A 25,256-nucleotide genomic window follows, 5' to 3' on the forward strand; every position below is an offset into this window, starting at 1 on the left:
GCAGCACTCATTCCTTTTCACACACTGGAAGTGAGAAAACTGATCCCATTGAATATGCAGATTCATCCTCCAATCCAAGGATGCTGCTAATACTGTAACATGTAAAGCAGGCCCCCTGCTATCAAGTGACTATAATCTAGACTAGTCCAATATGCCACAAAGACAAAAATAGAACTAGAAATGTGCATAGCCAATATTTCTGTAGTCTCTTTAATGGTTTGTGTGCATCTTTTGATTAAAATAATTTTTAAATAACTGAAATTTAAATATTTTATTATTTTCTGTTAACCTAAAACATAAAAAGTGAAATGAGAGTGCAAAATCACAACTAGGTATTTATTTATTTATTTATATCCCTCCCTCCTTCCCCTAACTGGCTCAGGGCGGCTTAGGCACACCCTTGAAAATAACTAGGCTTGCCAACCACCCTGGATGTAAGTGCCATCTGAAAGGTGCCATTCCTTAAGTGCACTATGGATCACCAGTGCTTTTATTAAAACCATCTCAATGCCCCCCCACCCCCCACTTTCAAATACCACACAACCCCAATCATCTGGTGATTTAGACTAATTCTAAGGCCAGGTTGCCCAACTTACCTGTGATGTTGGTGGAGAGCCACGTGCAGGCCTTCTCAGTAGCTAACCCCACTGCTATATTTGCTGCACAGTTCAAAACCTCAGGGGAAGAGCAGAAGAGATTTATGGCTATTTCCACTGATGCAATCAACACTGTACAAATCAATCTCAACAAATCAATCTGGAACTGTAGCAAACAAGCAATTGTATGGGAAATTCTTCCTGACAGAAAATTAGACAGCTACAGTTGGCTGCTGCTACTGAAGTCATAGTAGTTGGCCCTTCTCCTGCTGTCAGCTTTTGATCTTAGAAAAGTGCAAATAAGTACACTTCCTAGCATAGCATGATACAGCAACTGAATTGTTTTACCTTCTAACTGCAAAAACTGCAGAACTTGCAGGAGTGGTTTGGTCCTAAAAACTGGGAACGACTACATTCACTTTAATATAACTAACAGAACCAAACACTGAGATGTTCAGAACTTATTAACATTTCAACTGAAAATTTCAGGAAAAGAAATAGATTCAAGTAGTTTTAAAGTCACAATGCCATAAAGAAACCAAACTTTCTATTGTATAGAACCAATAAGGCAAACAAAAATAAAAGGTAAGCAATCCAAAATGCACATACTGCTGCAGATATTTCTTCTGGCAGAAGGATTTTCATAGCCTCGGGCCCCTTCTTCTTGCAGAATCTATAAATGTACAAAGGAGACTGACATTATATAAAAATTCCAAAACATTCATTATCAAAACTTCAACCTCCTGATTCTAACCTAAAATATTCTTTGGAGATAGAACCAGAAAAGCTGAATTACAGATGTTTCCCTCAGTTCTACACCAAAGGAAAGGTCAAAATGGCTTATAGTGCTGAAAGCTGCTATGTGCAATGCTAACACTCACACAGTTCCCTCTGCATTAGAAATACACCATGGCTAGGTGGGAGAACATTTGCTTTGCATGCAGAACACACCACATTCAATCTCTGCCATCCCAAATTAAAAGGCTCAAGGAATAAGAAGAAAAGTACATCTTTATACCCTACTCTTCTCGACTTTGAGGAGTTTCAAAGCAGCTTACAATCTCCTTCCCTTCCTCTCCCCACAACAAACACCCTGTTCAGTAGGTGGGGCTGAGAGAAATCTGAGAGAACTGTGACTGGCCCAATGGCACCCAGCTAGCTGCATTTGGAAGAGCGGGGAATCACACCTGGTTCTCCAGATTAGAGTTCATCCCTTTTAACCACTACACAACACTGGCTCTCAACTGGCTGAGAGACCTCAGCCTGAGATTCTGCCAATCTAGGTAGACAGTACTAACCTTGATGGGTTAATACTGTGATTCAACATAAGAAAGTTTTGTGTGTTCACAGCAGGTCTGTTAAATAATTGATATCAAGGTTAGAACTAAAGCAACTTTGTACCATATGCAGACTGTCATATTTATTTTATTTATTATTTACTTTATTTCTACCCTGCCTTTCTCTCCCATGGGAACAAAGTGGCTTCCATCCTTCTTCTTTCACCCGTTTTATCCTCACAACAGCCCTGTGAGCCCTACTGCAGGGAGGGTGGGATAGAAATTAAATAAATAAATTAGGCCAAGAGTGTGTGATTGGCCCAAAGTTACCCAAGCAGGCTTCCACAGCAGAGCTGAGATTCAAATTAGGTTTTCCAGATCCTAGTCCAACATCGTAACCTCTAAGCTATGCTAGCTCTCATTGAGATTATGTTTATTTTTCTTGGTTTTATATGCCATACTAATTGCTCTTGTCTGACATAAGAACTCTTGTGGATTACAAAATTTAGGGTATGCATTTATTAAGCAACGAAGGCACCAGCCGGTCAACTGGAAAAGTGGTAAAAAAAATTTATTAAATCAGCTATCTTCCATACTCTTTAGCTTGGGTAAGAGCCTGTGCTCCTTCTTCATACAGCTCAGAGCAGACCCCATCAAGCAACTTGTCATAATTGGCATCTTCCTCCTTCAATCTGCCTTGCAGTATGACCCCGGCTCTTTTCACCAGCTCTGCTACCAAAGTTGCCCTGCAAAAGCCAATGATCCAGGAGAGAGAGAGTGAAAATCAGAATATACCACATCGTCGTTAACTTTTCAAGATACATTGCCCAAAAAGAAGTGTGCATGGGGAGGGGGGGGGGAGGAACCTAACCAAAATGCATGGATGGGGGGCAGAAGGGTTTGTGGCAAAGTGAAAGACTGGCTTAGATGCCACTAAGCATTTCCAAAGGCACAAGGGGCAATTTTCACTAATTCTACCCCCCCCCAGCCCAGTATTTATGAGAATCCCACGCCCCCCAAGGAACAGCATTTCAGAGGGAACTGGTGAAGTCTCGCCCTCCACTTGCTTATGGAAATTTTGGTGGGATCCAAACCACTGAATAAATGTGTGTGTATAAAACTTAGCCCATATAAAATGATTATGGATGAGAATCATTGCCTTCTAAACAGCAAAGCAATTTTCCACATTAGGGCCTTGTGGAAACACCACTACAAAGCAAAATGGAATATGGTTCACCAAAACATTCCTGCCAAAGTTCATACATAAATATAAAGCAGGACTCCAGGCAACTACAGAGTGTTTTGTTGCAGAGGTGAACTTGCATTGGGCAATGCTGAGAAAGGAGCAGGACTGCTCCAGAGAGAACTGGATTCTAAATGAGGCCACACAATAAATCTATACAGAGACATTATAATGGCTATTTCATTTTCATTCTCTTTCCTACTAATCCCTAGCATAGAGTCTGCCTTCTTCACTACTCGGGCACACTAGGTTGACACTTTCCCACTCAGTCTCAGGAAGTTCAGACCCTATTAGAATATACCTGAAGTTAGGATTTTTTGTTCTGATGTGCAACACTGAGTTTCATTTGCCACATTGTTGTCCACTCAACCGATTTTTGGAGATCCTCCTGGAGCCCTTGAGCCAGCCTTGGTTTCTCACCTTCCTCAGTAATTTTTGCCTCCCTATCAGGCAGTTCAAGAAACCTACATAGCCTTCCCAGCCCTTACTTGATGTTTTTGACACAGTTCGATCCAATCCTTTCTGCCACAAATTCTACTGTTCTCCGCAGTGATGGGGGATGATTGTGGAAGAAGGCTTGCTCCAGCTCTGCCTATTAAAAGAGGAAGAACACAAACCAAAGAGACCAAAATATTCCAATATGACCTTGGATGCAAATCATGTACAGAACCTAACAGGATTGTGGTACCTGCTTTACATATATATGAACATTTTTATATAATATTGGATTCTTTCAAAACAGCCCAGCCTAACAAAGCAGGCAGGCTAGTTTCTGTCATGGATCTGATGCTTAGAACCAGCTTCAAGTCTTTCTCATTTAAAAAGATCCCCGGAGTAACTGTGTTCATGCTGTATGTGTCTACTTGTTCACATAGTAAGGGCAAGTAAAATGTTTGTTTACAAAAAATAAAGCATGCTAACAAAAAGGAGTAGAGCCTCTGCCCTTATGCATTTATCTTTCTGTGCTAAAATTCTTCCCAGCAAGCTCACCTTCTCCTTGACAAATACTGGAAAGTAAATTAAATTGGGCACTGGTATTTAGAGCCCCTTGACATTATGTTTAAAGCAGAATTAAAGATTCTGGCAGTGGGAAAGGATAGAAGAACTCATCATCATGCCTCCTTGAGCCTGTTCTCTTAAAGAGAATTTTAGAGATCTGTAAAATGCAGATACATCTCCCCTATCTGCAGTTGGGTATAGAGGGTCTCTTGGGTAAGACCAACAGTCACTGAATATTTTATTCCAGGTAAATGGAGAGGGAGAGTATGTTAGAACTGAAATATGTTGTGCCTTTCATTGCCCAGAACTAAAAAAAGCTTTTTTCTATCTGGCAGAAATATGAGAGAAGATCTGTTAGGTGACAGATAGGGATGGGCACAAACCAATAAAAGAATCACAACTCATGCATAATTGGGCTGATTCATGCTTCAATTAGAACTGATCTGTGGTACTGCATAGTATCTGATCCAAAAATGAAACACACATTTCTTTTGCAATGTATAGTTTGTTTTGTTTTTGTGGTTTGTTTGCAAGACTGCCTGGTGCCGATTCAACCAATTCCTAGCAATGCTGGGAGTGGATGTCTGGGAGTCCTAGAAACACCCATTCAGCTCTATGGGAGCAGACACCCTGGCTCAGCTGCTTTCACTTTGCAAAACTAAGAGAGAAGAGTTGTCATGAGAGAGATGGAGTGTTCCTGGGGGTGCCTGCTCTGTGGGGGCTGTAACACAGACATTCCAAATCCAATCCTCACCAAACCTGGAGGGCAGGTGGAGGAGAGCCTGCTGAAGACTCCCAGTGATTCTGGCATCTCTAACTCATGAAAAGCCTGTTCTACACCTCCTGAACAAAACCATGAACTGGTGCAGGAAATAAAGGGAACCATGAACCACCGGTTCAGGCAATCAAAGGCACCATGAACCAACACGAACCACAATTTCCTCAGTTTGTGCCCATCTCTAGTGACAGATACAATCCAGTTGGTCAGGAGGCAAAAAAGTTAAGGCAAAATGGTATTACAACTAAAACCAGTTAGAATTTTATGTGAATTCAATACTGAAACTGAACTCATGCCATTACAATACTAAAGAATCCAAATAAAGGAGAAGAGTCTGAGCCAAAATAAAATGTTAGCTGGCACAGATGATGGAATCTACATTAGATGTCTTTCTGTCTTTTTAGATTCATTTCAAGGATGATGCACATATACCAGTTTTGTCTTTCTTCCATTACTCAAACAGTTGTGCAGACAGACAGTCTTTTCTATACTGACCACAAGCTCTTATGGACCAAAAGGGCAAGGGAGGGAGCAAGTGCAAAAGGTGGAAAAACATGCAGACCACAATGACTTGAAGAAAAATTGGCCACAGCCTTTTATTGAGTACAATCGTAGGAGCAATGGTGCATTATGAGGCATGGATCCAGCTTCAGGTGTATCGCCTGTCAGCTGATGACAACACCCTCCCCCAGCTCACCTGGGATGGCAAGTCCATGGGTTCCACATGAACATATACCAATATCCATGCTTCACATGGACATATACCACCTGAGGGTTAGAGCTGGGCACCAGCCCCCAAGCTGGACATAATGCAGAATGGATCCCACCTTCAAGACCCTTTATGGGGTCCCCAGATCAAGGGAGACAGGCACACCAGCTAAGCCTCCCTCAGTGTTGGATCTAGCCCAGTGCCCAAACTACCAATAAATGACTGTGGCAAGAGCATAAGCTGCCCCCCGATATGGCTCCCTGAACAATGGAGGGATTGGCCAGGCGAGCTCTGGCTTCTGCTCCTCCTGGGAGCAATGACCTTTGCCAAGGGCCCAGGTGGCTGACTACTGCCCTAGCTACAGCAATGAGCCAAGGAGCTGCTGGGGAGGTCTTTCCTCGCTGCTTGCTCCACAAACCTTGTGGCCGCAAAAGTAGCCCTAGATACATTCGGGTGTCGCCACTTCTGTGAACACTTGCATGATTTGGCCACATATCTTTGCTGTTGCTACAAAAGGTAAACCTTTGTTCCCATGCAGGGAACTCTTTTACCTGAAGTTTCTGCTGAGTGAGGGAAAGCTTTGGGGCCAGAGACTCTGCAGCAGTTGGGGTTATTTTTCTTATGTAGCCACTATTCTTTCCTCCACTACCAGACACGAAAGATGACAGCAGTTTCTTCAACTCACCTGGAACAAATGAATATGTAAGGATATCGAGCCGGCCGAGGAGACAAAAAAGTATACCAAGCATTTCACTGCTAGATTTCCACAAAGGCCAGGAGAAAAGGCAAAGCAATCCCACTTTTTCTCTTAATTTAGGGTGTCAGGAAGAAGATAAGAAATGCCCTCCAGTAACCTATTTAGGAAAAGAAAGACAGCAAAACTCATAGCTGGGGGAGGAGGTCAAAAAAGACCAAAGATGAAGGAGCCAAAGATACTCCTTGAGGGAGGAAGATATATTGTTCATTTATAATAAACTGTTAAGTGACTCACCAAGATACGGACAACAAGAATACAGCAACTGCTGATCCACCAAAGGAACAGAATCCTGAGGGGGAGGGGAGAGAATACTGTATGAATACCCTTTGAATCTCTCAGCTACTCTTAAACTAGATCAGTCTCAAACAACAAGCAGCAAGAAACCTGGTTAAAAGCATATTATGCACTCAAATAGTCAAGCTTACCAGAGCTTGAGCTGTTATTTCTAAGTCTGTTGTTAATACTTCCAGTCTTGCTTCACCCGCAAAGAAAAGGTTCTCTGGGACAGTTGGGACCTGGAATACACACCCTGAACAATTAATCCCACCAGCAGTGCAGGGCAAACCAAAACAATCTTAGTTTCAGTTAAAAAAAAAGTTGCATAGGAAAAAAAATAAAGAAGTTCACTCTAGGTCATCACTGGAAAGGGCTACATCTGACCCCAGTATCTGGGGGTGTCCCGAGTCAACTATGACCCAGACTGAAGCCCATTTCCTTACTCCAACAGAACTAAGAGCTTTAATGAATACAAGTAGTCTATTTGCTTAAGAGCTGGCCTACCATAGGGGAAAGTGCTGAGAACAAGGATACAAGAAACAAGTCTCTCAGATTAGTACTGTCATGCAGCACTATCACTATCAAGTTGGGAAGATTGATTTATGGCACAGTAACTCTGCCCCGTGGCGCAGAGTGGTAAAGCTGCAGTAGTGCAGTCAGAGCCCTCTGCTCACAACCCGAGTGAGCGGAAGCTGGTTCAGGTAGCCGGCTCCAGGTAGATTCAGCCTTCCATCCTTCCAAGGTCGGTAAAATGAGTACCCAGCTTGCTGGGAGGAAAGTGTAGATGACTGGGGAAGGCAATGGCAAACCACCCCATAAAAAGTCTGCCGTGAAAACGTTGCGAAAGCACCGTCACCCCAGAGTTGAAAACGACTGGTGCTTGCACAGGGGACAACCTTTACTTTTAACTTTCTTGATGTGCTTAAATTCCTATACTGCCATTTTCCCTGCACAATACCTAAACCCACTGGATTTAAATATGTTCTTAAATATGCTAATAAACCACAGCTGTCAAAATGGGGCCCAAGAGCTTTATTAGGTCCTTCAGAGTACCCAGCAGAGCCCAGGACTCACACTCATGAAGCTTCCTTATACTTAGTCAAACCACTGGTATACTAAGGCCAGCACTGTTTAGTCTGTCTGATGGCAGCTCTCCGGAGTCTCAGGTACAGGTCTTTCACACCCCATACTACCTGATCCTTTTTAACTGGAGATACCAGAGATTGAACCTTGGACGTTCTGCAAGTAACCAAGGAATTTATCAAGGAATTTACAATCTGTCAGGGTTTGCTGTCATGTAGAATGAGCAATGTCCTCTAATCAGTGGGAAAGAAGACTCAAGGACAAACCATACAAGATGATGGGAAACTATGTGACAAATGCAATATTTTTAACAGTTAAACAGCCAGAAAGAGTGCAGATTAGGATCAGAGCTGCAGCTCAGGGGAGTGTGTTCAGTTCTTCCCCCCATGCCATTTTGCCATGCCATTCTTCAACAGCCCTTCAGAGTTATCTGCCACACTGCAGGGAAACAGACAGGCAATCTTTATGTTTCCCTCAGCAAGGCAATGAAAACAGGTGAAGGGATTCTGGCAGATAAGATGCAAAACAGAGGCAATATTGGGTTTGAATGGCAAAGGAAGAAGTTTAGAAGCTAGCCACTCAACCTCTGAATGGCACCCTCCCTCATCACATCAATTTTTAAAATAAAACAACAGGTAAGGCCTCTAAGCATCTCAAGCCCATTTGAGTTTGATGACCCTGCTGTTCATTCATTTCTGGCATGTATACACATATTGAAAAGTGTGTATATACATAGTATGCAGCAAGGATTATGCACTATAAATGAGTTGCTAATTAAAGCCAGGCACTGTAATCTGTCCAGTGTATTTACTGCATGCAGTCACACAGTTCCAGAATCTGTAACTTTCATTTGAGCCCATGAAGTGGCTAAAAAAGCCTGAACTGGTATTTCCTCATTCGAACCTTGTCTAAGCTCTTGAACATGAGCTGGCTTTAGGCAAGCTGCTGTACATTTTATGTTGCAATACTTGCTTAATGCAAAGAACTGTTTCAAGAGTAAAACACTGGAAACATTTCATGTAAAACACTGGAAACATTTGGGAAAAGTGCTATACCAGAACTTAAGTTGTACATGATGCTTCAGAAAACCACAAGAACTGTAAGAGGCATGTTGTTTCCTAAAGAAACGAACACTCTCCTTACTTGAAAAAGCCATCCCAAAACAGCAAGGATCAGTATCTTGTTCAGAAAACACATCTTTTTATTTTCAGAAAGCAGCAGACATCTGTAAAAGAAGGGTAAAAGAGGGAAAACATTAAACAACATGATTCTTTTTTATTCTTCTCCATTTCAAAGCCTTGTGGGGGGGAGTTAATTGGTTTAAATATGCTCAGATAACTTTCAGATAATATTAGTAAAATATACTTTTATCTCTGAAAAGTTTACCAGAGTATTCATTTAGTCCAAGATGCATCCATCCTGCTGTAATCTGGGTCAAGTCACTTTGATCACTTTATGCAAACCTAGTTTCACGGGCTTCCAGATCATTTTTAGGACAAATTCAAAGTGCTGGTTTTAACCATTCTAACCCTAAATAGCTTGGGACCACAATACCTGACAGAGCCACCTTCTTTGAATCCCAGCTTTGTTTGCCACTGCTAGCATAGCTTCAGCAACAGCTGGCAGGGCCTTTCAGAGGGCACCACCATGATTATGGAATTTCTTCTGCCATGAGGCACATCTAACTTCATCCCTCTCAACTTTTATAAAGGTAGTTAGAAATTACTCTCTTTGAGCAGGCTTATGTTTTACTTAATTCTGAGTCCGGATTGTTTTAGTTGTTGTCGATTGCTATAGCTCTAGTTTTGGTTTCTGCTGACTGTTCTATTTAAAATACTCTGCTTTAACTGCTCAGTTGTTGTTTTGATTCATTTGTCAGGGTAATAGCAAAGTATGTTCCCATATTTTAACTATATATCATGATTTTGTTATGTGGGGATGATTATGCTTTGTGGGGATTCAGTATTAAAAAAACTGGGTATAAACATTTTAAATAAATTTCCTTTTACATTCTCTGAGATAAATACTATAAAGACATCAATACTTGCGATGATCTGAGGAAGAAAAAGTTCCTTTTTAGTTTCTGGGACCATGCATCAAGAGAAAGAGCTACACTTAGATGTTAAGATGACAACTAACTTGCTCTAATTCTGATACTTCTTAACATCTTTATGGATGAAATGTATGTATTATTTAGATGCATCAAATTGTTGGGACTGTCAAAGAAAAAGAGCAGATACATTACATGTGTTAAGGAATTTTCGAATCATTACTTCATTTTGGGAGAAGATCATAATGGTAATTGAAAGAGATGTTGCATTATGAAATACCAATGATGCTTAAGGGTTTGTTTAGGGGAGGGACGGTGGCTTAGTGGTAGAGCATCTGCTTGGGAAGCAGAAGGTCCCAGGTTCAATCTCCGGCATCTCCAACTAAAAGGATCCAGGCAAATAGGTGTGAAAAACCTCAGCTTGAGACCCTGGAGAGCCGCTGCCAGTCTGAGTAGACAATACTGACTTTGATGGACCGAGGGTCTGATTCAGTATAAGGCAGCTTCATATGTTCATATGTTTGATTTTTTAAAGAATGTGTTGGAATCCACAGTAACTGGCTGCCACTTTAGTAAGAGCTGCAAGGATGTATATATAGCTGCAAATAGCAATCTGCAAATTCACCACTGATGATGGATCTAGAATTTTGAACTACTAATGAAACTGACATTATAAGAGGGAAGGCAAAATAACAAAACAAAAATTGTAAATAACTGAATATTATTTATTAATAACTAATATACAATTTTGTAGATGCCATAGACTACATGCATTTTTAAAATGTAAACTACATTTAAGAAAAGATCTCTAGTTGGAGGAATCTGACACATTGCAAGTCATCAGAAGAGAAATCATAGTTCATGGAAATTTATAGCAATGCTATTAGAGTAAAAACAAAGTTTCTATGCATTTCATAATCAGACTTTACTAACGGTGATACAATTTTTACTAGGAAGCCAATATTCTGCCTCTCAAACACGTAACCCACACTTTGGATTCAAGTACCACATTCCACCTCACTTACCTGTACAGCTGTAGGAGGAGAGTAAATATCTTCCCATAGTAATCAAGAAACGGAGCAATATGATCCATAAGGGAAAGGAATTCTACAACCCAAGGCACAGTGAGGACTGTGCGCCGTTTCTGAACTGACTGCCTTAGCAGTTTCAAAATATCCAGCACAGGAAGTGTCTTAACAGAAAACAAATAAATATATATATATATTAACATGGATACTTGTATCTCACTGTTCTCCCCACTGAGAACCCACAGTGGATTACAACAGCATTCTTCTCTCCATTTTATCCTCACAGTAACCTATAAGGTACTTTAGGCTGAGAATGACTGACTGGCTCAAGATCACCCATCAAGTTTACATGGCGTGAGGCAGGGAGGCAAATGGGAGGTTTAAACCTGGGTCGGCCAGATCCCAGTCTGACATTCTGACCAGTATAGCATACTGGAATGCACACAGGAAACTAACCTGATTTTTAAAATGCACACACATAAAGAACTACCAATTATATTTTTATTCTGCCCTTTCTCTGAGGAGCTCAGTAAGGAACACCATGTTTTCATATTTATTTATCCTCACAACAACTTGGTGAGAGAGGGGGGGGAGGGAGGGAGAGAGAGAGTGTAGATGAAAGTCATTCAGTTACTTCTGTAACTAAAACAGTCCCAGCGTGACTACTTTGTAGGTTTTTCATCCCACAGCAAGTATCTTGTTGAACACTACCAATGACTTTGTTTCCAAATACAAACACTTCAAAATTGTGGCACCATTAACTTGTACTTCTGACCGATCTCGGTTTTGCTACCATTTACTCTGGCAGGCCAAAAGGAAGACACCAAAACATACTATTTTAATTACAAATAAATAAGCAGCAGGAAACGCTCAAGGACAGAGCAGTCTTATGTCTAGACAACCAGCTCACTTCAGTTGCTGGAGTGCTGGGCTTGGATATGGAGAATACAAGGTCAGCCCCTGCAGTTTACTGATAATGTCCTTGGATGTTATGAGCATCAACCTTATATGGCTGATGGCGGGGGGTGGGGGGGAATAAACTGAGATGATTCCTTACGTGCCACCATGAACACCACAAATGTGATAAACACTAAATGGAGACAAATTCCAGATTAATGTCTGAAGTAGGGCCTAACAGAGATCTAACAGAGATGTGGACCTCAGCTTCCCTCAGATTCCATCCCAGACAAACTGAGGATAAACTGTCAGAAATCTTATTTTATCCAAACACTGGAACAGCATGATACGCCACAGAGTTATCAGGAGTGAAACAGGATTTTAGGTGGTCCACCAGAACTATGGAGGGCACTGCAAGAATATTCTGTCCCCCAATTTTCTTTCTCTACCACTACCAAAAAAGGAAGGGTAAGTTAAGGTAGAGTTGTATAGGAGGAGGAAAGATAAATCTTCTCTGGCTTAGTTTTACCACATGAACCAGGGAATTCAGCAGCTGGGAAGTTCATCTCAGACAAGCCCCATGGGACAGCTGAAACTGATAGTGCAGGTCAAAGGAGAGAGAAGTTCATCAGCATCTATAGTTACTGCTAATTTGTTTTAAAGCATCTCTGCATCAAAGATTTTCACAACAGAGGAGACTAACTGCAATAGGCATGTGTTTTTTTTTACACGAGTCCATAGGAATAAATGGAACAATTCCTCTTACATAATCTTACATTCCTCTTACATAATCAAAGCACTGAATGAGAGAGAAAAGGGACTGTACTATATCAGTATATGAATATCAGAATTTGCCTTCAGTTTGTAGCACAATGATGACCAAATGTGGTGCAGCAACAATTGAGGCTAATTAATTATGCCATGAGTTTTAACAGGCAACAGCTTACTCTCTTCAGAAGTATTCAAGACTCTTATCTAAAGAAACTTTTCTGTGCATTAGAATGCAGAGAAACACCTGGAGGGGGAGGAATTTTACTTCTGTGAGGTTATTCTGGCTGGTCACATACGTGGTTCCTTAAGGTCACCGCAGATGCTTGCAGGTCTCCTGTCAGGGGCTCCACTGTGTGATAAGGCAGGAAGACAAGGAATCCAAAAAATTTCGCCATGAGTCGAAGGTTTATAAGGACTGCAGCAAAACGCTTCTTTTCATCCTGATATGAGGGAAAACCCCAAGAATCATATATGTTATAGCCAAGAAGCAGGTTCAGGGTATAGCAATTTAACATTCCATTCTCTTATAAAACCTCCAGAGCTCCTGGTATGATAGTGAAAAGAAGGTAAGAATGTAGGCCAAACAGGTAGACTGTATGGTATTTTTTGTCACTGCTGGGGCAAACATACAAGTTGGAAAAACCATGTAGAGGATGGCTTTCCCTTACCTCACCTGCAGATTTGATTCAAACTGGAGATCTCACATATCAGCTATTTAAGAAAGGGTAAAGTATAGATTCTCATATATGGAGCTCTCAGCAGTGTGTCTTTTTTGGCTCTATGACATCCAAATGGAAAGATTTAAAAGCAAAGCTGACCTGTCTGTTTAGAAAAACAGGCTATTTACAAATGTTCCTCACCACTACATAAAAGCATCTTTTTCATCAATTATTTGGGGAGAGGGATTAAAAAAGCAGTTTGGGGGCCATTTCTAATGAGACTGGAAAACTTATTTAGTACATATTTATCCCACATTGTCTTCAAGGTGTTCAGGGTGGTGTATGTATTTCTGCCATCATCCATGTAAAAGAGTCAAGAGCATTCCCAGCACTCACTAAATTCCCCATTACCACTCAGGCAGTGGTAACTTTTCTCTCCTCACTTCAGGGGACAGTTAACTGTACTACAACAGTGAGCCTGTTGGCAGCCCCAGACATCTGCTGCTTCAGCACCATTTTAATTTGCCAAATCAATCTCATAGGAGTACTGATGTTCTCATCAAACCTGGTTTGTTTACAGGACAACATCACTGATCTCAGAAGGAGGAGGACTGATTTTTTTGGGAGGAGGAGGGTGTCTAAGCCAGCAGCCAACTAGAATAGTAAGCACCAACACAAGCCCAAAAATGGGCAGTGGAGTACATTCTGGCGACACTATTTCAATAAAATGTTCACTGGACAGCAATGCACTCTGTGTTCTTGAGAAGCAGGACAGCCTGTTCACATCTAGCTTTCCAACTAGCAGGACATTAAGGGTCTACAGGCAGAGGCTGCTCAGGGTAGATAACACTCACCTTGACAGACCAATGGTCTGATTCAATATAAGGTAGCTTCAGATACAGCCATAATTGTGGACTACAGTATTTAACAATTCAAGTCAACCTCCAACTTTTTTTCTCACAATTTTTAGACATCATGACTATGCAGAAAGCCTGAGAAACACTATTTCTAATAAACAGACTTCCTGAGGCTTTCCAGTGATTAGCATAGGACAACTACACACATCAAAATTCCTAGCTGTAATAGACACCTCATTGTCCTTACAAAAAGAGAATATCCATTCTGAGAAACACATATCACACTGTACAATTAGAATGAAATGCGAAATACATGAAAAAATACTTTATTTTCTGTAGAAAAAAAATTATATCAGACCAAAGAATTATTTTTAACTGCAGAACTTTTAGATACTATGCTCAGAGAGCTAAACTTTCATAAGTGCTGCAAATCAGCACACTGCTGTGCTGGAGAACTCCCACAGAAATATTTATACACACGGGTAAACAGTCCCGAGTAAGGCCAGATACAGTGGTTACTGAAAGTCTGTTCATTATTTACTTATAAGACATTGTAAAGAAATGCTAATAAGGATTCTGCATTAGGACTGCTCAACCAACAAGATTTCTGAAAAGCTGTCCCCAGGGAATGCTGCTTACCTGTTCATCCACTGCTTCCCCATCACTGCGCTCATGCTCCACCAAGGCAACAGCATCCAGTTCCAGTATCTGCAGGCACAGACTATCCATCAGGTGCTGATTAAATTGATAGCTTTGGCAAAGAAAGAAAAATAATATGAGATGAAAGTGCAAAACTTATTTTAATAGAAGTTAAATTCAGCTAGCTCATTTGACAAAGTGGGCTGTAGTCCAGAAAGTTGTTACGTAAATTTGAAAGTGTTGGCCTTTATACCATAAGACTCCTGTTTGTCCTATGTGTATGTGTGTATATAACTGGTCATACAATTAAAAATAATTAAAATTTAATAAAATATCTTAGGGCATGAGTGGTGTTTTACAATAACAATTTGGACACACATTTGTAACACATTTTAGGGTACACACAGAGACACTTCAGCTGCATTTTATGCAATTTTTAAAAGCAAATTAAATTACAGCGCTCTCTCATAGATTTGTTTCCTACTACTGAGCATCATTTTCTTTAGCGTGTCGTATCACCTCATGGAATATGAAAAGAAACAAGTTTACAGCTCTTGGAAATGCAGCTGAGGCGAAAAGCACATAAAGAAACAGTCACCTAAAAGAAGCAACACTTGTGGAAAAGCAGGCATCCAGGAACAATGGAATAGACTGAGCGTAAACCTGTTTCAGTACTTTGTCCTCCACATATTTGGACACTTGTCAGAATTGAATCTAGTGTGGCAGCAATGTCTCTTAGAGAGCCACCACTCTACCCAAAAATGGCCCAGGCAGAAGCAGCCATAAACAGCTAACCTTCCAGCACTCAAGATGAAGTCCCTGAAGAACTCCTGGCATCCAGGGAAGGAAGGAGGTGGGCATGGTCCTCTGATGCTCTGAGGGACGATAAATCTCTCTTGCAGCCTCTTCAATCGACTCAGATTGTCTGACCCCAGCATATTAAGCACATCCTGGTCTGGGGGGTCTCCCCAACTTGTGGCACCTCCAGTGGAAACTTTACACATCTTTGGAAGAGAAGGGGGGAAGGGGGAGGTGCAAAATGTTTAAGATTTTTCTCATTTTAGTACCCAACAGTCCACCACCATACTCCCATACCTCTCATTATTGCCCCATTTGATTTCATAGCTTAGGGCTGATTCAAATACATGTACATCACTCAATGAGTGCCACTGAGTTCAAATATTAATATTCATCATCTTTTATGGGCGCGATATGAAGCAATAACAGTGTGAACCCATCACTGAGAAAACAAGGTAGGTACACAGATGGGTATTTCATGTCTCAAGGTGTCACTCAAAAACACACAGTACATTTTCAGTTAAACTAAATCTGTTGTGCTGTTTCTACTGATCCTGCTATCAGTACAAAACTACAAAATGAGATTATATACATTTGATAAAAACCAAAATGCAACACATTGATTTGAATTCAAGAATGCAAATCAATACAGGTTGAGATCTAGCACTTTCTAACTAACCCTGGTAGAGCCCAGTGATTTCAGAAAATTATCACACACATTCTTTCAACAGATGAGCAATAGTAAAAGGTAAAGGTAGACCCCTGTGCAAGCACCAGTCGTTTCCGACTCTGGGGTGACGTTGCTTTCACAAAGTTCTCATGACAGACTTTTTACGGGGTGGTTTGCCATTGCCTTCCCCAGTCATCTACACTTTCCCCCCAGCAAGCTGGGTACTCATTTTACCAACCTCGGAAGGATGGAAGGCTGAGTCAACCTTGACCTGCTACCTGAACCCAGCTTTCAGCGGGATCGAACTCAGGCCGTGAACAGAGCTTAGAATTGCAGTACTGCAGCTTTACCACTCTGCAGCACAGGGCTCTAGTAGAGCTCTATAAACAAGTGAAATTTTCTGTCTATTCAAAAGAAATTTAAGATGATCCCAAATTAATTACTGGATGCAAAACTGAATGCATGCTTTCTTCCCATTTCTGATACATAATTTTTGGAGATTGCTGAACAATTCATTATACAATTCCAGAAAAATCATTGATAGTCCTTTTATTCAAGTATTACTGCGCAGAACAGGCAAAGAACAAAAGTCTAAACAAGAAGATTTGATTTTTTTCAAACGCAGAAAGAGCCACACAAACGTCTTAATTTATGCTAACAGAGGGCCTTTAGACCTACAAGGCTGAGGTCCACAAAACCAGAGAAACTCATTCAGTAGCAAAACAGCCTCCAAGAAAAGCAAAGTTGTTCCGTAAGGTTATGGCAACACACACAAAGAAATGCAAAAAGTTGTACATTTCTACCACCAACAAGAAACATGGCAGCTTAATTTTAAAGGGAAACTTTTATCCCAGTACTGTAGATGCAAAAGAAGGAAAAGTGTTACTACCATGGAAGTCCTGCCACCAGTCAGCAAAAACTACTGTTCTGCAAGTGGGAAATAATGAGTAATTCTGTCATTCCTTACCTGAAGAAGCTGTTTCTGAAAGAGCCTGGCAAAGTGGCTGTAGTTACAGGCTGCTGAAAGGTGAGCCATCATATTTCTGTGAAATAAGAGACAAATTGTGAATTCTCCCTTATTTAGTCCCAGCAAATAGAATAGCTTTAATTTTGCATGGATAATAAGGTATAGCAAATGTCTTCCAGAGCGATTTCAAGCCGTGTAAGAGTCAAAAATGAAAAATGCAATTTTCTTTCTAATTCCCCTGATCAGGAAGACATTCCTCCTGATCTATTTACATTATTTCTTCTACTGTATGCACACCAACCACAGCTCTCTTATTTAATTAAATTACTATCTGTAGATTTCACTTTTCTTCTTCTTAATGAATGCTTCTTCTAAGCTATGCAACAGAACTAGAAACAAGCTGCTGGGACATTACTCTAAACAAAAAAGACAGGTTGCTTACCTGTAACTGTAGATCTTCGAGTGGTCATCTGTGCATTCACACTCATGGGATAGTGCGCCTGCACCAATCCCCAAATCAGTACTTAAAAAGTCCAGGATTTTTCCGCACTCGGCGCCACTGGGCATGCGCAGGCGTCCCAGTACGCATGCTCACCGGCGCCAGCGCGGGGATCCCGCCAGTTCCCTCCTGACCGCTGGAAGCTCCTACTGGAGGCAGACCGTCAGCAGTGGGGAAGGAGGGTGGGTAGTGTGAATGCACAGATGACCACTCGAAGATCTACAGTTACAGGTAAGCAACCTGTCTATCTTCTTCGTGGTCTCTGTGCTTCACACTCATGGGAGATTAGCAAGCAAGACATACCTGGAGGCGGGAAGACGGTCAAATGAGCATGCACGTCCAGCGCATAGTGCTTCATAAAGGTATGCAGAGAGGACCAGGTGGCTGCCTTGCAGACATCTGTCAGGGGCACGCCTTTCAGGAATGCCACCAAAGTCTCCATCGCCCTTGTAGAGTGGCCGCGAATTAGCCAACAAATAATACAATTTAATAGTCTCAGTGAGCCACTTTGACAGCCTCTGAGATGAAATCCTGGAACCTAACTTAGGGACAGCGTATGAAAGAAAAAGCTGCTTGTCCTTGCGAAAGCTTTTGGAGCGACTTAAATAAAACAATAAAGCACGCTTTACATCTAAAGCATGCAACCTACGTTCCTCATCCGAGGAAGGCGTAGGGTGAAAAGCGGGCAACCAAACTTCTAAATTGAGGTGGAACTGAGAAACCACCTTTGGGAGAAAAGAAATATCAGGAGCTAACGAAACTCCAGCTTCCTGAAAAACAAGATACGGGTAGTCACAGCGCATTGCCGTGAGCTCTCCTGCACGACGTGCTGATGTGATGGCTACCAAAAACGCAGTCTTCCATGAAAGGAGCTGTAATGAACACGTGGCCATTGGCTCAAAGGGACGACAAGTCAGTCTGTCCAGCACCAGAGTCAAATCCCACAACTGTGGGGGCAATCTAGATGGGGGATGAAGCCTAAGCAGACCCTTCAAAAACCTCTTAGAATGAGGGTATGCAAAAACAGAATGTCCCTCCACTGGTTCATGGAACACAGAGATTGATGCCAGATAAACCTTAATGGAGGAAAAAACAAGGCCAGCATCCACCAAGGATAGCAAAAACTCAAAAATTACCGACAATCCCACTCTCTGGGGAGGAACTGAAGGACCAACTAGGAACTGAAGGAACTTCCGCCACTTCCTATCATAGGAAGCACGGGTGGAAAGTTTCCTGCTATTCAGGAAGACGTGCTGGACTCTACTAGAGAACACACAGGGTCGATGAGCCACACTGTCAGCTTCAGGTGGGGCACGTTGTGATGGAGGTCATGACCTCCCTGAGCTGACCGAAGGTCCGGTTCCGCCGGGAGCTGGTAGAAGACCCCCCTCACCAACTGGAGCAGGATCGGGAACCAGTTCTGATGAGGCTACCAGGGAGTCACCAGGATGCAGCATGGTCTCTCTCTTGTGATTTTGTTGACCACCTTCGTCAACAACAGCAGAGGCGGAAAGAGAAACCGACCTTCCCACGGAAACAGCAGACCGTCTCCCAACGACTCTGGATCCGCACCCCCTCTAGAACAAAACAGAGGACACTTCCTGTTCTCGGCTGTGGCAAAGACATCCACCTGAGGATACCCCCAAAGCTGGAAAACAGGTTGGAGGAAGCGCCACTGCAGTTCCCACTCATGGGGGGAAGCCGCGTCCCTGCTGAGGGAGTCTGCCTGCAAGTTGAGGACCCCAGGGAGATGAGCGGCCTTCATGAAGATGTCATAGTCCAGGCACTCTGACCACAGATTCAGAGCCAGGGCACAGAGCCGTCAAGAGACTGTCCCCCCCTGCCTGTTGATGTAGCACAGGGCAGTGGTATTGTCCGTTAGCAACACCACAACCTTCCCCGTCACTAGGGGACAGAAGGAGCGGAGAGCAAAATGAACTGCCAGCAGTTCTAAATAATTTATGTGGCAGTGAGTCAATTTCAGAGGCAAAGGGCCCCCCCCCAGACCGTCCATGTTGGCCCCCAACCCCACAAAGATGCATCTGTTCTGATAGTCACAGAGGGTGCAGGGAGATGAAATGGAGATCCCTGGCAAATGTTTCTCTTTGCCTTCCACCACTGCAGAGATTGAAGAACCGCCGGTGGAATGATAAACCTCTTCCAAGGTGAGTCTCTCAATGGCCGAAACTGACGGAGAAACCAGAGTTGTAGGCCTTTCATCCTCAGCTTCGCAAAAAGTAGCACGCTTGTCATCGCCACCATCAGCCCCAGCATCTGCTGCAGCTGCTGCGCCGTGCCCCACTTTCAACTTTGCAGAAGTTGCACAAGGTTGATAATGTCCACCACTCTCTGCTGAGGCAGGAACACACAATGCAGATTCGTATCCAGCAAAGCCCCTATGAACTGAACTGTCCTTGATGGAATAAGGTGTGATTTCTCCAAACTGACCTGCAGACCCAAGGTGTCAAGAAGACGAAGAGTGACAGCAATGTGGGATGATCGAGCCTCTTTCGACTCCGCCACAAGGAGCCAGTCGTCGATGTATGGAAAAATGACTATCCCTTGAAGCCGGAGATGGGCAGCCACAACGCTCATCATCTTTGTGAACACCCGAGGTGAAGTGGACAGGCTGAACGGAAGGGCTTTGAACTGGAAGTGCTGAGAACCTACTGCAAACTAGAGGAAGCGTCTGAACACAGGATGGATGCTGATGTGGATGGATGCATCCTTGAGGTCCAGAGTTGCCATCCAGTCCCATTGGTTGATGAGGGGCAGGATTGTTTGCAGAGTGGACATTCTGAACTTCTGGTACAGGATAAACTTGTTGAGATTCCAAAGCTCCATGATGTGTCGCAAACCCTCATTCCGTTTGGGAACCAGGAAGTAATGAGAGTAGAAGCTTCCCGGCCTGGCCTCCATCGGGACCCGTTCTATGGCTTGTTTCTGTAGGAGGTTGCTCACCTCTGCCAGCAGAGGTGGGGAAGGGGGTGTGGTGATTACCACGGATTGGGTCAGAATCTAAACCAAGTCTATTCTGTAGCCTTCCGCTACGATGGAAAGCGCCCCCCTGTCCGTTGAGATAGACTCCCAGGCCGGTAGGAAAGGGTGGAGGTGGATGGAAGAAGAAAGGATGGGGACGGTGACGCGTGCTACTGAAAAGTCAAAGGCCCTGCTTTTGAGGGCAAGTGCCCTTGGACTTGCCAGTGGTCTGAGAGGCGTATCAGTTTCTATTGTTCCCCCTGTATGGAGACCTGCTTTCCGGTTGAGTAGAGCGAGGTCGCCACTGCTGTTCTGGGGAGAACTTCTGGTAGGGTTTCTTGACCCAAGGTTTGTGCCACTGCTTGGATTTGGGAGCTCTAGAAGGGGCCGGGACTCCCAGATTTCTAGAGGTTTTTATGCTCTTGTCAATCTCTTGCAAAGCATTATCAGTCGTGGTACTGAAGAGGCCTTCTCCCTCGAACGGTAAATCCTCCACGAAGGCCCTGGTGTCTTGTTGGAGGGCTGTTGACCTCAACCAGGAGTGGCGTCGAAGGCAGACAGCTGACGTGATGTTTTTTGCAGAAACGTCCACCATATGTTTTGCTGCAGCCAATTGCTGTTTGGCTACAACAAAACCCTCCTTCTGCAGCTTCTTAGCCGCCACTCTTTTCTCCTCGCTCAGGGAGGGCAGGAGAGGGTATCTAGCCATGCACGCAGCATAGTTAGATACCTTCACTCCCAGAGCCCCTGCGGAGTAAAATTTCCTCCCCACATTGTCCAGCTTCTTCCCTTCCTTATCTGGTGGAGAAGAGTGAACCTTGCGAGCCTTCAAGGAAGATGACACAACCACAGAATTCGGCTTCGGATGAGAGAATTCTGCTCCAGCCTCTTGGACTCAGTACATGTGGTCCAATCTCCTTGATGACACCCGAGTGGAGGCAGGCTTCGCCCAGGGCTCATTTACTGCCTGAAGGATCACCTTCGTCACAGGCAATGCAATTGCAGTCGATGTGTCACACTGCATTATGTCGAAGATCGTATCATCCACGACAGGCTGCGGCTGTGTTATTGGAAGGGAAAGAGAAGTCGCCATCTCTTGACCAGGTCTCCATACGACTTCAGATCCTCCGATGGCGAAATAGGAAGATCCTCAGCCGAATGCGACACTGGCGAAGGTTCTGGGGCTCTCTCCAGATCGTCAGTACCGATGTCTGATTCCGACAATGAGGACCCTCTTCGCAGCGAATGCTCCAAAAGCATCAGTGTCGATTCCCTGATGGGCGATCGAATCGCTACCGACAAGCGTGAGTGGGCCTCCTCTACTGCCACAGCGCACCTCTCAGGTGGGACGGAGATCGCTGCCGAAGGGCGACGTCTAGAGTGTTGGGAGAGTCTCGACATCTGGGATGCCTCAGATTGTTGGTCCCACTCTGCGTAGTCCCTCGAGGGGTACCATTGGTATGGTGGATAGGGGTACGAGAAAGGCGAAGGCCAGTGACGCTGCTCCCAAGGTGGTGGTGGTGGTGGGAAGCGTCGAAGAGCTGACGATGGTTCCACTTCTCTTCGACCTTTCGCCTGGTCCATCGGCTCCGCCAATTGTATCAGTGCCGACATCTCGACTTCTGAGACCGAGTCACTCTCACTACGCTGCCTGGATCCAGAGGAATGGGATCGCTGGGTGAGATGGATCTCTTGCTCTGATGCCGAGAGATGGAATTGCTGGGAAGCGCTGCCTCTCAACACCGAAGGGCTGAGACGAGGGGACACCAGGATTTTTCTTGGTGGAGCCGTCGACGCCAAGGCATCTTGAGAGGGCAAAGGAGTGTGGGCGACCTCTTCTTCCGCTTCTCCTTAGACTTCGCCTTCTTCGGCGCGGATGATCGGGTCCCTGACTCATCCCAATGCCGCTTCGCTGGGGTGTCCACCGACCCTTCAGAGGGACGCTTAGTGGATCGCCCACGCTCGATGGGCATCTCGGTCCTGATCGGCGATGTATCGGCTGATGCAACAGGAGGGGCCGTGGACTCTCCCATCGGTACCGATGGGCCCAATGCCATCTTCTGCGGCCAAAGTGCCGATTCGACCAATGCAGCTGAAAGTCTCGCTGCTCGATTCTTGCACATCTGCTTTGAGAAGCTTAAGCAATGCACACAAGAGTCCACACGGTGCCCTTCGCCCAGGCAAAGGAGACAAAGGGAGTGACCGTCAGGGGGGGCAATCTTCTTCCCACAAGATCGGCACCTCTTGAAAAAAAACCCAGCGCCTTTCTATAGACGCAAGGAAAAAACCCGCTCAGGAAAGTTTCTGAGGGGGAGAACGGGGGGGGGGGCGAAGCGAAGCCCCGAAGGGCAAGTCCAACAACAACACTTTTTTTTTTAACTAACTAACTAACTAACAACTACACTAAGAAAAATAACAAACGGGCTATATACAACAAGATAGAAAGGCAATCCAACGACTACCTTACCGACTGGGGACACACGAAAGGGAATCCTCTCAGCGTGGCGGTCAGAAAGGAATTAGCGGGATCCCTGCACTGACGCCTGCGGGCATACGCAATGGGACGCCTGCACATGCCCAGTGGCGCCAAGCACGGAAAAATCCCAGGCTTTTTAGGTCCTGAATTGGGGATAGGCGCAGGCACACTATCCCATGAGTGTGAAGCACAGAGACCACGAAGAAGATCCCAGAAACTACTACTGGGCTTATATGCTTCCTTCTTGATCTAAACCCCAAAACACTCTAAATTTGGATATAGGTTTTGTCTTCACTTGTGTTTCATATCACAGGTAAGAGCAAACACACTAGTTTGGTCATTACATTCTACATGCAATGAGAGAGGCAGGGGAGGACACATGAAAAGCAAAACCTCCTTCTGACTGAACTGGAACAAGAATGTACAAGTGCACAATGGAGAAGCAGGTGACAGATGACTAGAAAACTGCAGCTTACAATGTTCATTACCAATAACACTTAAAAAGTCTATCCCGTTTTTGATAATGGAATACATTCTACAGCAGTGATACTTAGTGGCTCCAGAGCCACACATGCTTCTCTGACATGCCATCTGCGCCTCCTTCTGTGCACTGCTCCCCAATGAGGTACCCACACAACATTTCAGCAAATTGGGCTAAGGCCTTTTTCTGGTGGACCCTGTGTTCATCAGGTGATTCCCAACTTGAAATAGCTACCACACCAAAGGACTAGGTAAGTTGCAAGCCTGTCTGAGTTTTGGCCTCATGCCTGGGATTGAAATAAATGTGGTTCTTCTGTTTGATAGTCATTGTGAATGTGGCTCTCGACAAGTACCACTAAGCTAGAGCAATAGTTTTCAACTGTTCCATACCAAGACCCAGCTTCATCCCCCAGACAACAGCATGGTATCTACTGACATGCAAGCACATTACCTGACAATCATGGAATACAAAGCTATTTGAGAGGAAGATCCAGAGTTATAACCTCGCTGGTATCAAGGTTTGGACTGTGACCTACAGACCCAAAGACTAAGGGACAGGAAACACAAGCCAAAAACTAGGAGGTATACCACAGTGAAAAACAAAATGAGAGTCACAGCCAAAAGCAAGAACCAAGGGGATGGAATGAGATAAACAGGGAGACTGGCAGGGGTGAAAATAAAAGCAAATAACGGGGAGCTTTGGTGGGAAGGGGTGGGTGGGTTTTATGCCACAAGCACATGCACAAAGAACTGGAGGTCTGAATGGCAAGGGGAAGGCAAAGAGAGACAAGACAAAGAAGTGACAAAACAAAGACAAGGCAAAGAAGGGGTACTGCAGAGAGCTGCCCTTCCACTGCAAAAGAGGTACTGTATCGCAAGCATGTATGGAGAACCAACTGGGAAGACGGTGGCCAGACTGGAGAACCAACTGGCAGATGTGTCAAGTGGCCTTGACAAGCTGCAACAAACCCCCCTGTACTAACTAGGAACCCTCTCCAATGCAGAGTGACCACACCCCACTCTCCTGCTACTTCTCTCAACATGTATACGAGTAGCAGCAGGAGACATGATGGCCTTACTCTATGCATGTGCACTAGGACCTTCCAAACAACAGCAGAAAAGGGCTCCTTTATACAAGCTCACAATTCAATAATAGGTGGGATTCTGCAAGCTACCTGAGAGCGCTGACCCACGGGCCAAAGATCACAGATTTTTTTTTATTTATTACTTTAGTTTTCTATCCCGCCCTCTCCGCAAGCGGACTCAGGGCGGCTAACATTGATACAGTGAGCTGATAGTCAGAAAGACAATTGCTACAACTAAGACTTCCCATCCTACTTTTATACCAAACATGCCCAAGTTTCCTACTAAGGCTCTATGAAGCATTAAAACATGGTTTTTACTTGTCTGAGGTAGATGTGGTAAGCATCTGAATCCTATACCTTGTTTTGTTCACGCTTCCCTCATCCATTGCGGAGGTAGTCCTCTGCTGTGTAGCATGCACTCCTTGAGTGCTAGGCAATTCTGCTCATGCAACATCAATGTCTTGCAAAGCACCTAGGGTTACGGTTAGGGTTAGGGGAGGGACAGTGGCTCAGTGGTAGAGCATCTGCTTGGTAAGCAGAAGGTCCCAGGTTCAATCCCTGGCATCTCCAAAAAGGGTCCAGGCAAGTAGGCGTGAAAATCCTCAGCTTGAGACCCTGGAGAGCCGCTGCCAGTCTGAGAAGACAATACTGACTTTGATGGACCAAGGGTCTGATTCAGTATA

At 44.0% G+C, this 25,256-nt stretch overlaps 1 protein-coding gene across 1 annotated transcript in view; it reads right to left on the reverse strand.

Moving 5' to 3' along the window:
- Positions 1–25,256, reverse strand: part of CDAN1 (codanin 1) — a 70,013-nt gene that overhangs the window by 10,895 nt on the left and 33,862 nt on the right. The window contains exons 10-22 of the mRNA XM_060262141.1: positions 17,055–17,130; positions 15,415–15,623; positions 14,620–14,731; positions 12,761–12,904; positions 10,794–10,960; positions 8,862–8,943; positions 6,785–6,874; positions 6,594–6,648; positions 6,154–6,287; positions 3,605–3,708; positions 2,470–2,619; positions 1,206–1,269; positions 597–675 (exon numbers count right to left, since the gene is read on the reverse strand). Of these exons, the coding sequence (XP_060118124.1) occupies positions 597–675; positions 1,206–1,269; positions 2,470–2,619; positions 3,605–3,708; positions 6,154–6,287; positions 6,594–6,648; positions 6,785–6,874; positions 8,862–8,943; positions 10,794–10,960; positions 12,761–12,904; positions 14,620–14,731; positions 15,415–15,623; positions 17,055–17,130 (1,466 nt within the window). The remainder of the gene's footprint in view (positions 1–596; positions 676–1,205; positions 1,270–2,469; positions 2,620–3,604; positions 3,709–6,153; positions 6,288–6,593; positions 6,649–6,784; positions 6,875–8,861; positions 8,944–10,793; positions 10,961–12,760; positions 12,905–14,619; positions 14,732–15,414; positions 15,624–17,054; positions 17,131–25,256) is intronic.

The sequence above is a fragment of the Heteronotia binoei genome, chromosome 21 (assembly GCF_032191835.1).
Source record: "Heteronotia binoei isolate CCM8104 ecotype False Entrance Well chromosome 21, APGP_CSIRO_Hbin_v1, whole genome shotgun sequence".
Lineage (NCBI taxonomy): Eukaryota > Metazoa > Chordata > Lepidosauria > Squamata > Gekkonidae > Heteronotia > Heteronotia binoei.